Here is a 13,121-nt window from a genome sequence, read left to right on the forward strand (position 1 = left end):
CGTGGAAAACAAGAACAACAACTCATGGCGGACCTACCACCTGAACGCCTAAAAACTTGTCCTCCTTTCACCTACGTTGGCCTTGATGTCTTCGGACCATGGTCCTTAACAACCAGGCGTACCAGGGGCGGAGCAGCTGAAAGTAAGCGGTGGGCCATCATGTTTACCTGCATGAGTTCGAGAGCTGTGCATATTGAGGTAATCGAATCTCTGGACACATCCAGCTGCATAAACGCCCTCCGCTGCTTCTTCGCTCTGAGAGGCCCCGCCAAACAGCTGCTATCTGACCGTGGCACCAACTTTATTAGCACTTCAAAGGAACTTGGAATGGATAAATCACTCCAACAGTACCTAACTATCCAAGGCTGCAGTTGGGAGTTTAATCCACCACATGCATCCCACATGGGAGGCTCTTGGGAGCGCATGATCGGAGTCGCCCGCAGAATCCTGGACTCCATGCTACTACAAAATAAGGTTCAACTGACTCACGACGTGTTATGCACACTCATGGCTGAGGTTACAGGCATAATAAATGCAAGGCCGCTCATCCCAGTGTCTTCTGATCCAGAGAACCCTTTCGTCCTATCCCCTTCAATGCTCCTTACGCAGAAATCTTGTCTCCTATCCCCACCTGGAGACTTTTCGGATAAAGACCTCTACAACAAACAATGGAGACGGGTCCAAGCCCTTTCCAACCAGTTCTGGACACGCTGGAGGCGAGAGTATCTACCCACATTGCAGCAAAGGCAGAAATGGACTGGGTCGCGCAGAAACCTCCAAGTTGGTGACCTGGTTCTGCTCAAGGACAAGCAGGTTGCACGAAACAGCTGGCCCATGGCCAGGGTCACTGCCACATTCCCAAGCAAGGACGATCGAGTAAGGAAAATTGAGGTAAAGACATGCGATCAAGGATGCATAAAGACATTTATGCGACCAGTTACAGAAGTTATCCTCCTCATGCCAAAGGACTGAATGCATAATGTTTGTTTAGCAGAGTGGCCTCCCGAGGCCAGGCGGGGAGTGTGTTGCCCTTAAGGCATTTCTCTGAATAAATAGGTTCATAAGTTTGAAATAAATAATTCTAAAAAGATTTGCCATTAAAAAAATTAATATGTGTTGTTAAAATGAATAATTCATGCTTTACTTAAGTTTTAGTTAAAAGGAAAATATCGCTAAAATGTATTTCCTGTTCTGGCGGGGCACTTCCGGTTCCGGTCAAGCACTTCCGGTTTTGGTCAAGCACTCGGTTTTGCTGAGAAACAGGCTCCTCATGCTAAAGGCAGTATGGAGATGTAATCAAATGCCATCTACTCCGAATTATCAGGCTGGAACGCCGTAAGTTACTTTATATGACAGTTCATGCAGATAGCTTTGGATATTAATGTATATTTTGCTAACATGAATGTTTTAGTGAGAGTAATGCACTTTATTGATGTAAACATGCTCCTGCCTGTTGAGATGGAGTTTATTTTCTGTCATTTCAGTTTTCACCACATGTTCATGGAGACAATTAAACAAGCTGCAACTAAACTCCAGGGTCTTCATTTGTGGTTTAACTCGGTGTCACCAACATCCTCGTTGAAAACACTACAGTCTCCATCACAGTGTTCATGAAATGCTTGGTTTATCCATCTTCTGAGGCGGGCCTAAGATGGAGTTCTGAAAAATGAAAAGAAAAAACTACACATCTTTTCTATAGTAATTGCTTTGAAGCACACACAGATGTCACACAGTAGAACTTTGTATTTATCTTTTATATTGGTTTAATTTTGAATTTAGTGTTTATTTGCGAGTGCAGTTTTAATTTCATGATTTTATTCTAATGTTTGTGTTGCATGGTTTTTAGTGTTTTATTTGACTTTTTTTTTAATCCACTGAGGATTGGCTGGCATGGGACAATTAGCTGATAGGGATCACCTGCTGAGGGATGGGTGTATCCAGAGGTGGCCTTTCAGCTGTTTAAAGACCTATTAAAAGCAAGTTAGCTGAGCACTGGAAGAGAGAGGCTCCAGACAAGAAGAGGAACACAAGAAGGCCATGATGGACTCCAGTGCAGAATGCAAGCTGGGCTGGGATGTGATGGGCCCAGGTGGGGGACAGGAGACTCCTTCTCGCCTGTCTGGGACGAGGCTGGCGTGGACCCCGCTCTGGAGAAAAAATTTCTGGCCTGCTGGTGGACCCATAATGAACATTCATCTGGGGTTGTGGGACAATTACATCAGGGGATTTTAGTACATGTAAAAAAAATGTATTATTACGGGTTTTAGAATTGTTTTATCTAGTCTCCGTGGGAATTTTAGCATATAGAGAACATTTTATTGTATATTTTTTTCTTAGTATTTTGGTTGTTTTATTTCTACTGTCTGCCTCGGGGAATAAACTGTTGTTGATCAGACCTGCTTCATCTTTGTGCCCTTGGTATCTGACTCGCTCGCTCCCCCCTTGTATCTAAAGAACCAATTCTGGTGCGACAACTTTAGTGTCTGCATTACACACAAACACACACACACACTTTTTGGTTTAAAAAAATTGTGGAAATGACCTATATGTGAGAAACATAGATAACTTTTTGAAATGCAGATTTTTTTTTTTTTTTTTTAAATGTGTTTTTACAAATCAAAATAATTAAAAGTATAATTTTCCCATGCAATTACTAACTTAGCCATCTCCTGGGGTCTGGGCTTGTCTTTCCCAGCGCTCATGAGGCTGCTTTTGCTGCACTGCGGTATGAGGTATGCAGAACACTTTGTGCTAACCTGTTGATGGGATCCTGTGCCGCTGGCCTCCAACTCCTAAAGAGACACCAGTATCCCTAAATTTAGCAGATATTAACTGCAGGCTAGCTTGCTACAACAAATAGGCTAATGTTAGCATTTTACCACAACTTCACCAGAAACTAAACTTATGTCCAGTACAGCTTATATGTCAGTTACAGTTTTAATTGTTTTTCACTATAATTTTTTTTTCACTTCCAGCACAAGATTTTTCAGTACATTTATTTCAGTTACCATATTTTTTTTCAGTTTCATTTTAAGGGGGCATCTTCTAACTCCGTATCTCTCAGTTAGTCATTCATGCTGTGGGCTGCTTCACTGTCTTGCTCTGCAGTTGGTCCTATTCCTCTCTGAAGGATCAGCAAAGCAGCTGGTGGTGATTTAAAAATTTTGTGTTTAACCACATCTGGTTTAGTTTAATAATAATCTTGGTGATGTATTATTTTACATTGGCCACCTTTTTTGTTGTAAATTTCAGTCCATTGTGGTGTGAATTTGTGAACATCAGTGTGTCAGCAGGCAAGTGTAAATATTGATATGAATGAACTGAATGCTTGACGAATGTAATCTGCAGAAACATTGTTTGAGTGTAAGTGGGTCTCTTTCTTTTGACGGCTTCATCATCCAATGAATGGTTGAGAAGTAGATTCAGAGTAAAAGAGAGGAAGTAGGCAGATGTACAGGGAGATCTAGGAATTGAGCACAGGAAATAAAAGGACAGCGAGACAGAGAGGAGGATGTGGAGATGGGGACGAAAGAAAGAGGACAAGCTGTCTGCTGCTGATGGGATCCTCCTCTGCCGCCTGTTTTGCAGTCTGGTTGCTTAGCAACTGCAGTGGCCTAAAATAACCTGCCAGGGGACAGAAATAGACCAAAGATATATGGACAGATTGTCTACTCTGTGTGCATGTGTGTGTGTGTCGTGAAGTGGTTTTTTTAGCTCATTTGATTCATATATGACTTAACTGTCTTTCTAGAAGTGTCCCCACCTGATCTATACCAAAAACCTGATTAGCTCTGCGCATGTGCAAAAGTATGAGTACTTCCTGTCACGACTGTAGTTTAAAACTAGCAATTACCTTGCTGTTGTTGTTTTGATGTATATTATGTTCACACTGATATCAGTGTTATATAATTATGTCAGAGTTTTTCCTGAGTTAAAGTGGGCCTTTGTATATCTTTAGCTATACATACAGGTAGAGATTATAAACTACATTTATCATTATTTAATAAGTAATCATGCAAATGTGGTTATTTTCAGTTACTTTTTGCAACTGTAAGTTTTTCTTTTCACAATAAGAAGCAGACTCCCAACCCAAAATGGGAAGTTGCTGTGACAATCAAATGTACAGCTGTATCAGTTCAACACCACTGCTGGCTTATATACTTCCATGTAAAGCAAATCTTTCTTTGGGAGATTAGCAGCTTTGGGTTTGTTATGGTTAAGCTACAGTGGTTTGAAGATGGACTAAAAAAAATACAAATTACTGCTTCTTATCTTGGTGTTTTATGGAAGTTATTTAAACTGCAGCAAGACGTAAAAATTATGACTTTAACTTTCAAAGTGGGGTCATTTAAAACTCTGGCTGTATATTTATATCTGCTGTAGTGGTTTTAAATTGTAAAAATATTATTATTTCAAATTTTTATTTCAGCTTTTTATAGTTTTGTACAGTAATTGGCCCTTTGTTGTGGCACAGATAACTGAAAAATCTATTGGTTGTTTGTCTTAGATTTTAATTGCAATTTTCAAATTTTAATCACTGCATCTGATGTTTTGCAGTCAAGTTATGGTTAACAAAGTAGTAAGCATGCCGCAGAAGCCTTGAAACAGATACTTCATTCTAAATTGTCAGAAAACAGTTCAGTTGATGGAAATCACTTTATCTCCTTTTTACATAAAATTACTTAAAACATAATTCATTATATATAAATATTTTAAAATATCTGTCAGAGATAAAGGTTGCTGTATAGGGACAATGTCTTTGTTGCTTAAAGGTTAACAAAGGGATGTATGTACCAGTCACAAATTGAAATGGAATGCCTTTTACATTGAGAATATTTGCTCACCCTTCTGCACACTCATATTTGCTCTCCCTGATGAAGAAATGATCCAGTTTAACCTTTGCCTTTGCTTAAGATTTCAGGTTTTCAGGACCACCTTTTCATGGCATTAAGAGAATTAATGTTTTCTTAGAGGAGCCATTACTGTTAGGAACCTTAGGAAAATAACACATACCATCAGCTATGTAGCTGTCTAATAATCTTAATGGTTAAACATTTTTTTTAAAGCACACCACATACTTGAGTCCATTTTTGAGTGTGTGTTTCTCCGACCGTATGTCACGACAAAGGCATATGGACAACACATCAGGCACGCTGGTGCAAAGCCATTACCCAGTGCTCTAACTGGTTGCTAAGCTGATTGTCAGGGAAGTGACATCAGAATGTTTAGTCAGCACTGGAGGCAGTTGCTGAGCAGTTTCTGCACCTTAGCAACCACTCCAGTGTCCCTGTAACACTACGTCCTGCAGAGAAGAGCGAGGGATAAAAAAACAAGCATGACAGCAGGAAGTACACGGTGCAGCAGTAAAGATGATATACATTATTGCAACAGGATGACTGTTTTTTCCTCATTGAGACAATCTACTGCCATGAAACATTAAAAAAGTCACAATACCATTAAACAAATGTGAACACTTTGAGGTATAAGAAGTATTGACATATTACAAGTATTTTTCTTCTTTATTATCCAAATTTGACATCTAGTAATACTGTCTCTTTTTGTAGTCATATAACGTTTTCTGAGTGGTAAATGTGGAACCCATAGTATATTTCATTACAAAATGTTAAATTAACTTTAACCCCACAATTAACAGTTTAAAAATTTGTTTCATGTTCAGTTAGTTATTTTTACATCTAATTTAAATTTGTAGTAACTTTAACACAGTTGGACCAAAATATTTAAACTCATGGAATTTAAAGATTCCATAAAGTCTAAAGTGGGGCTAGTTAGTAATGTAATTTTTTTTTAAAATTGACTTCTACATCATAATTTTGGAGTTTATAATTTTGGAGTAAAACTGAAATTGAGAAACTGTGTTATATTTATTTAGTGAGGGGAAAAAAATAACATTTAAACCCTAAGGAACTATTAACCTACTGAGAAAGCAGTGAACACATTTGTTATAATTTTAGTTTTTTCTCTCTTATCTTAAACAAGCTTTGAACAAGTTGGGCAAACCTCTGATTAAAAACGAATTTGCCCCTAACTGATACATTTAAAGCTCCTTGCTCTGCTTCAGCAGCACAAGAGACTAATGTTTCTCTGTGGTATCAGTGACATTTATTTAATTTCTGCCCGAGGCAGCAATGTGTATAAAGAGTGCTTGGATATAAATAAAAAAACCCTGTAATGAGAATCTCTTCAGCAGGGAGATCGCAGCCTTCTAGCTAAAGTAAAACACCCTTAAACCTAAAAGCATAATTTGGATGAAACCACATTAAAGTTGGAGCAGGTGCGTCTTATTTTGTTTGGCTCTCTCATATGTCTTCTTGGGTTCATTGAAAACTTTGGTGCAACCTCTGCTTCTGAGCAAGTCACACTTTGCATTGGGATCATGTAAGAAAAGAGAATGACTCCATTATTGTCCAAAAGGTTATCAAATACCTCCAAAAATGCAGGGAGGCAGGGAAGGAAGGGAATCCAAACACAACACTTCCAGCTGCCCAGGAGAGATAGAAACAGGTGAGGGTCCAATTATAATCTTTTAATGGGTTATACGAGTTTTTATAATCAATGTAAGAAAATCAGAACAAACAGGAGAACTATGGGCCAATTAGTGACTTTCAAAATAAACTTAAACTCAAAATAACTAAACATCATCCTTGGTCATTGCACTTTTTTTTTTCCTCTTCTCTTTTCTTTATCCCCCAGTTGTTTGAGGCCGAAAGCTGTCATTCTCCCAGATCCTGATTCTCGCAGAGGTCTTATACCCTTGAAAAGGGATTGTTCCTTCCCACAGTTGCCAAGTGATGCTCACAGCCAAATGTCTGATTTGGGAGATTTCTCTCTAACTATTATAGGGTCTTTACCTTACTATATAAAGTACCTTTATGAGACCATTGTTATCAATTGGCACTATATAAATAAAGTTTAACTTAAAATAAAACTAAAATAAACTCCTAACAGAGCTATATTTAGAAACAAACTGGTTTTTAAAATAATAATAATTTGATCCCAAACTGAATTTGAAAGTTCGCTCACTTACAAACACATGAACAGTATCTAGTTTACCTGGTAGGTTCATTTTAATGGAAAGGGACATAATATCAACAACAAAATCCAGAAAAAACACATTTCATAAAAGTTATACATTGATTTACACTGAGTGAGTATTTGATACCCTACAACCCAGCCAGAATTCTGGCACGTAAATTACAGTCAATTACAGATAGTCCTAGTCTGAAATTGTTATGTTTATAAAGTCCACATGCTTACAGAATCAGATTCTTCCACTCGTCCATTCTCTACTCTACTCCCACTGTGTTGGGAGGAAGAAAAATGACCTAAAGAACACCATCCCCAGGATCAAGCATGGATGTGGCTGTTTTTTCTGCTAAAGGTATAGGATAACTTAATCAAAGTGAGGGACCAGTGAGAACCTCCTTCTCTCAACCAGAACGCTAAAGATAGGTCATGAATGGGTTCATTTCTTTGTGAGTAAGCACATTTACAAATTCAGCAGGGAATAAAATAATTATTTCCCCCCACTGTAAAGTGCTCCACCAAAAACTTTCTTGTGATTGCTTTTCCTGCTTGCCCGCAGTTTGCATGGGTGATGCTGACTTGTCTGCAAACTTCTCACCAAGCAGTAGTGCAACTGTAAAAGAACCAACCGCCTTCAAAGTAAAATTGTTTCCTTTTGAACACTCCCAGATACATACGAGATAGAAACATGGGTGATATGTTTGAAATGTTTGCTAGAGCGGTGAGGTAGAAATTTCACTTTGAAAGCAAACATTCTCCATCTGTGATTTGAGTTGCACTTTTCCAGTTTAGTAGTTAGCTAATGTTTGCAGACAAGTCTGCATCTTCCATAGCAATCTGCTAGTAACCAAAGCAATCACAAGGTTTTTGATGCAGTGCCCTCTTTGTGACTGATTTCCCTACCCATGGCAAGCAGCCGCCAGCAATCAGTCCTGTAATACACATTTTTCCCTACTCTCAGAAAAATTATGGTTCTGAAATGGTTCTTCAGATGTCTTCATGGTTCTTTAAAGAACCGTTGTTTGAAAGGTTCTTTGTGGCACCAAATAAGGTTCTTCTATGGCATCAGTCTAAAGAACCACTTTTGGTTCCAGTTGGCATCTTTATTTTTCTGAGTGTAGTGGCCAGAGGTTGCAAGGGTCTTTTGGCCTGTGTGATTAAAGCCTAACCAAACCAAAACCATTTAGTTGGACCTCTCAAATAAATTACTACATCTCTTTCTGGGCAAAAGTTTCCCATAATGATATTTCACACAGGGAAAGACCCAAATTCAGGAAAGATGCAGAGTAGAGATAAAGACACACAGTCTGAATCTTTAATCCAGAAACAGGCAGTGAGGCAAACAATCCAGTAGCAGCAGGCAAAGACAGACAAAGACTGTGAAGCGGTTCAAAGCATTATACACAAAAGGATCAGTAGGCAACAAAAGCTGGAAAACAGTGAGTTATACTAGAAAAATGAGGAATATGCCTTGAAAGTTTGACTGGGAAAAGCACAAGACAACTCCTTTGGCCATTGAGGAGTAAAAAAGCGGTTAAAAAAAGGAGGTATATTCACTTAGGAGACTAATGGGAGACAGGTGTGGCAGATTAAACACAAGTAACACTAATGAGATAAACAAAGCTGTTATTTCCCCATCACATTCAGCGTGTTTAATTTATAGAATCTGTAAATACCCGTTATAGTAATACTGTCAAACAACAGACTCCAAGCAAACGCAGTTCACTGGACCTATATCCAGTCTAAAAGAATCCAGATGTGACAATCCACATAACAGTTTCACCATGTATCGCATCATAAAATTGGCTTCTTTCACTAGTTTTACTGATTTAGTTGTGGCAAACAGCCTTATAAAGTTTAAGTGCCTCAGCAGTCCCCGATGTTGTCTCATTTATCTTGATTAACAGAAACATTACATTTGTGGTTTGCTATTTTAAAGAAACTTTCTTGTGACATAATTATTTTTAATTTCAGCGCTGAATGTGTTGCATGTCTCCATCTGTTTTTCATTTATCACAGCAGAGTTTCGCTGTCCATAGTCTGAGGTGTCTTTTTGTCTAGTCAGAGCACGCTGCATGACTGTTTCACACTTTCATGTATCACAATTTTAAATCATTGGGATTTTTTGAGGTTGCGATTCATACCAAGTAAAATTGCATACCTAAGTCCGAGGAAAGCCACTGTTGTCACACCACTGAGCTGCCAACATTTTCACCATAAGGACATTGTAGAAGTGTTGTTTGGTGTAATATAAAAAAAGATAAATTAATGTGGGCAAATTTCATTTCAGCTCATCGTCACACAGAGCACTGTGGTGTGCTTTAACACCAAGCACACACAGGTGCAGCAAGCTATTTTTATTCCCTATATTTTTGTAAAATTACACCACTGCTAGTCTACAACTCAGGTCTACCAACATCCTTCTTTGTCTCTGATGTGACCTGAGCAGAGGAAGCTTAGAAAACAGCCTAGATTAATTCATTTTGGTTCAGATAAAGGCGACTACATGCTTTGTGATTTTTGCATTGTTTTCTGCAAGAAACACTGTGTGAAATTGATCTAATGAACTCGTGTAGGACATTAATTTCGATGCCTTTAGACTATACAGTGACAGTATGTGCTGAACTGGGGCAAAGGTACATCACTGTTCAATGCTACTACCTCCGAGCTGGGTCATAATAACAGTTGGGGGACACATACAAACAAGGCTTCAGCTGTTGAAACCTCTTTATTGTTGAAATCACAAATATTTTGTATTTCCACCCTTGAGGATATTTGAAAGTGCATGGGATTTTTCCCAACCAGTCTACATGTGTTTTGTGGACTTTGACCACATCTCTTGGGGTGTCCTGTTTAGGAGTGGGATATCAGTCCCATTGTTACGAGGGAATAAATCTCAGTATAACTGTAGTTAGAGCTCTGTTTGCATTGCTGGGAATAAGTCAGACTTGTTCCTGTTGGGCTTTGGACTCCTCTAGAGCTGCCTTTTGTCACTGTTTCTGTTCATAATGTTTATGGACAGATATTTTAGGTGCAGCCTGGATAGTAACTAAAAATTTGAGGTACAGCAGAAAAGAGCTTCCTTTAACAGATGCCTGGGCTCAGTTTTAGAGATGGACGAGGGCTTGGTCATTTTCATATTCAGGGTGCTCCTTCACATCAAAGGGAGCCAGTTGAGATGATTCAGACGTGTGAACACGACACTTACTACATGCCTCCTAGGTGTTTCTAAGATATTTATCTGGGTGGAGAGACCAGTGCAGATTCAGGGCACGCTAGAGAGATTATGTCTCTTGCCTAGTTTGGTTTCCTCCTGAAAGAACTCGAGGATATGCCTGGGGAGAGGGAGGTCTCGGCATCTCTGGTTAGACTGGTGCCTCTTGTGAGCTTGATAAAAAGCAGAAAGTGAATGTATAGAAGTTTTATTTCTACCTTCTCCCTTTGTGGTTATTTGTTTGTTTTTTCTACCTCTTCATGGCAGTATCTAGGTGAACAGCTCTTAAAAGAACTACACCTCTGACAGAATATCTTAAATATTTAGAAAAATTTAGCAGAATGACAAAAAATACGACTCAACACACAGTTACATATGGTAAGAATTGCTCAAATGATTGATTAAATAGTAATGTAACTAAAATAAAAGCTCTCAAAGGGTAAATTCTGGAACAAAACACATCAAAATGCAATGTCAAAAAAAGCTAAATATATAACAATAAAGTGGCACTATAAAGAAAAGTTGTTTAATAAATTCAAAAAGCAGAATAAATAAAATTACTTACTAAATGTAGTTAAAAAACAACAAGCACAGTGAATGTCAGATGGCAATAAAGTGGCTTAGTATAACAGCCTTCTGGAGCTCTGTGTCCATGCTTAGATCAATCTAAGCAGGTCTGGTAGTACAACATCCTGTCTGCGTCACAGCTGGAGTTCATGTCTGCAACCATGTAATTTACTGGTTTTCTCTTTCACATTGGGCTCATTTATAGATATAGAACTGCTTTGTTCAATCAGGACATGGTCAAGCTTTAAATTCCTTGTTTTAGTAGCATGTTTGTCTCTTTTCCTTTTTCTTTAAAGGGAAAAAAGACATAGAATCTGTGAAATGTGGCTTTTTTAAAACCAGGAAACAACTTAGTTATTAATACTGCTATGGTGCCCTGTGTTCATTACATCCTGCTTTTCAACTTCTGCCCTGAAGAGCTTCTTAGCCACATTGCCCTTAGTCAGTGTTGCTTTAATGCGGTCTTACTGCTGACATCAATTATGACTTCACACAGTCTTCGTTGAGTGTTTGATGTGGGTTCTCTGTAATTTCACAGAGTGAAGATGGTGCAGACCAGGACAGTCCAGAGGAGGGGACACCGGCGAGCCCCCGCAACAAGCGCAGAGTGGGTCGTCCCAGCAGGAAACGCAAACAGCTGCTTCCTGTGAGTACTGTACTTAAAGCCTGATGGCGTTTTGTGCTTTAAACTGCAGAAGAATGATTGATTATCTGTTCACCTATTAAAAAAACTCCCCTCTCTAATCTGCAGAGGTTTGTTAAACATGCATGCACTACTTTCCTTCTTATTCATTCACACCTGCGAGCTGCCGTGCATCAGCTGTAGTCAAATCATATCATACAGAAACACACTGATCTGGAGGCGCATTTACTGCATTAAGTGTCACATTTGAGTGTGTCTGACATAGTAGCTTGTGTGGGTTGCTTTTTTCTGCTTCAGTGTGTTACAGAAAGAGCCTTCTTTCTTAATCAGCATCTTTGAAAGGGGGAGTCCCCTACACATTGACTGTTTGCAGATGTAGTCATCGCAGTCCTCCACATGTAATGGCAGTTTAATACACTCATCAATTTCTGGTCAGCATGGCTCCAGCCCCCACATTTTCCACATACCACTTAAAGTCTGGCTGGAACAGAAGTTAGATAATCTCTAGCATCAGTTGAAGTCATAAAAATATGACTTTAGGTTGGTGGATTGCTCAGAAGTGGGCATGACTTGAATGTAAGAAGCACAAACTGACTGATACTGAGCTGTAGAAAAAAGAAGTAGGAGGAGGATAAAGGACTCAACAGTTGTGAGCAAAATTTTTGCCACCTAAGATCCAAACGCACTCCTCCACCTATGATATCCTTCCCAGCCTCTGCCAAATGCAAGCCAACAGTTATCACTAAGGTTAGTTTAATGTCCCAAATCATATTTTATTAAATCATTGTAAGATGAGTGCTCACATTTTGCAAGAAAAAGACATTATGTTTGGCATTTAAATGATTAGCACTGGCTTACAGAAGTAGATTTTTTTTCATCCATCTATTCATTTTCCTGTGTTTATCCAATTCAGGGCTGGAGCCTGTCCCAGCTTTGGCAGGGCAAGTCCAGGGTGACCTGTCCAAGGTGGGTGCACCCTGGACAGTAACATAGAGTTGCAACTTAACAGCCTGTCTGATGTACTTCTAGCTTAGATATAATGACACTTTGCTGTTTTTAAACAAATATCTAGTTTGTTAGCGCTTCCATGTGGGTATGAAACCAACTCCAATTTCTTCCAAACCTTGTGCTAACTTTGCATTACCTGGTAACCTGTGCTGTGTGGGCAGATATAACAGCAGATTTAACTCTCTGCACTTCTCCATCCTCCATCTGTCTTCACTGTTCTTGAATGCTTCACCAACCTCTTCCCAACAGTTACCTGGCTAGTTAGCATTACCCAGCATGCCTTTTGTTGATGTCATTTTGCAAATGTGTTATTAGTGATTTTTCCTAATAACACTTACCAGAGTTTGGGCAGTGATTTTTGTCTTACAGTAATAAACTTATAATACATTTAAACCACTTGGAAAGCCTCAGCATGCACTTTATCTGTTCACCAGTAGGGTGGGATTTTAAATTTTTTAATCATGAATGAAATGATGGTACATTTGGTAAGTCAGGCACTAACAGCCACCCAGCCTCATATAGTGATGTGACCCTTTATTCAAAATGCAATTTTTGAACTTTTCTCCAGCAAAATATATATATAAAAAACAGGTTAAAATTTCAGGGAACCAGTGCTTGTTTCTGGTAATTGTTTCAGAAACTATT

The 13,121-nt window shown here is 38.9% G+C and overlaps 1 protein-coding gene across 10 annotated transcripts in view; it reads left to right on the plus strand.

The window, feature by feature from the left end:
* The window catches only part of LOC102784640 (DNA (cytosine-5)-methyltransferase 3A-like), a 104,923-nt gene that overhangs the window by 27,402 nt on the left and 64,400 nt on the right, over positions 1-13,121 (plus strand). For 9 of the 10 annotated variants that reach the window (XM_087851987.1, XM_087851990.1, XM_087851989.1 and 6 more), the window contains exon 3: positions 11,364-11,471. In XM_087851987.1, the coding sequence (XP_087708113.1) occupies positions 11,364-11,471 (108 nt within the window). Of the gene's footprint in view, positions 1-11,363; positions 11,472-12,395; positions 12,435-13,121 lie in introns of those variants that run through there. The other variant, XM_087851993.1, reaches the window with a different exon arrangement.

Source organism: Neolamprologus brichardi, chromosome 15 (genome assembly GCF_056152115.1).
Source record: "Neolamprologus brichardi isolate AB-2024 chromosome 15, ASM5615211v1, whole genome shotgun sequence".
Taxonomy (NCBI): domain Eukaryota; kingdom Metazoa; phylum Chordata; class Actinopteri; order Cichliformes; family Cichlidae; genus Neolamprologus; species Neolamprologus brichardi.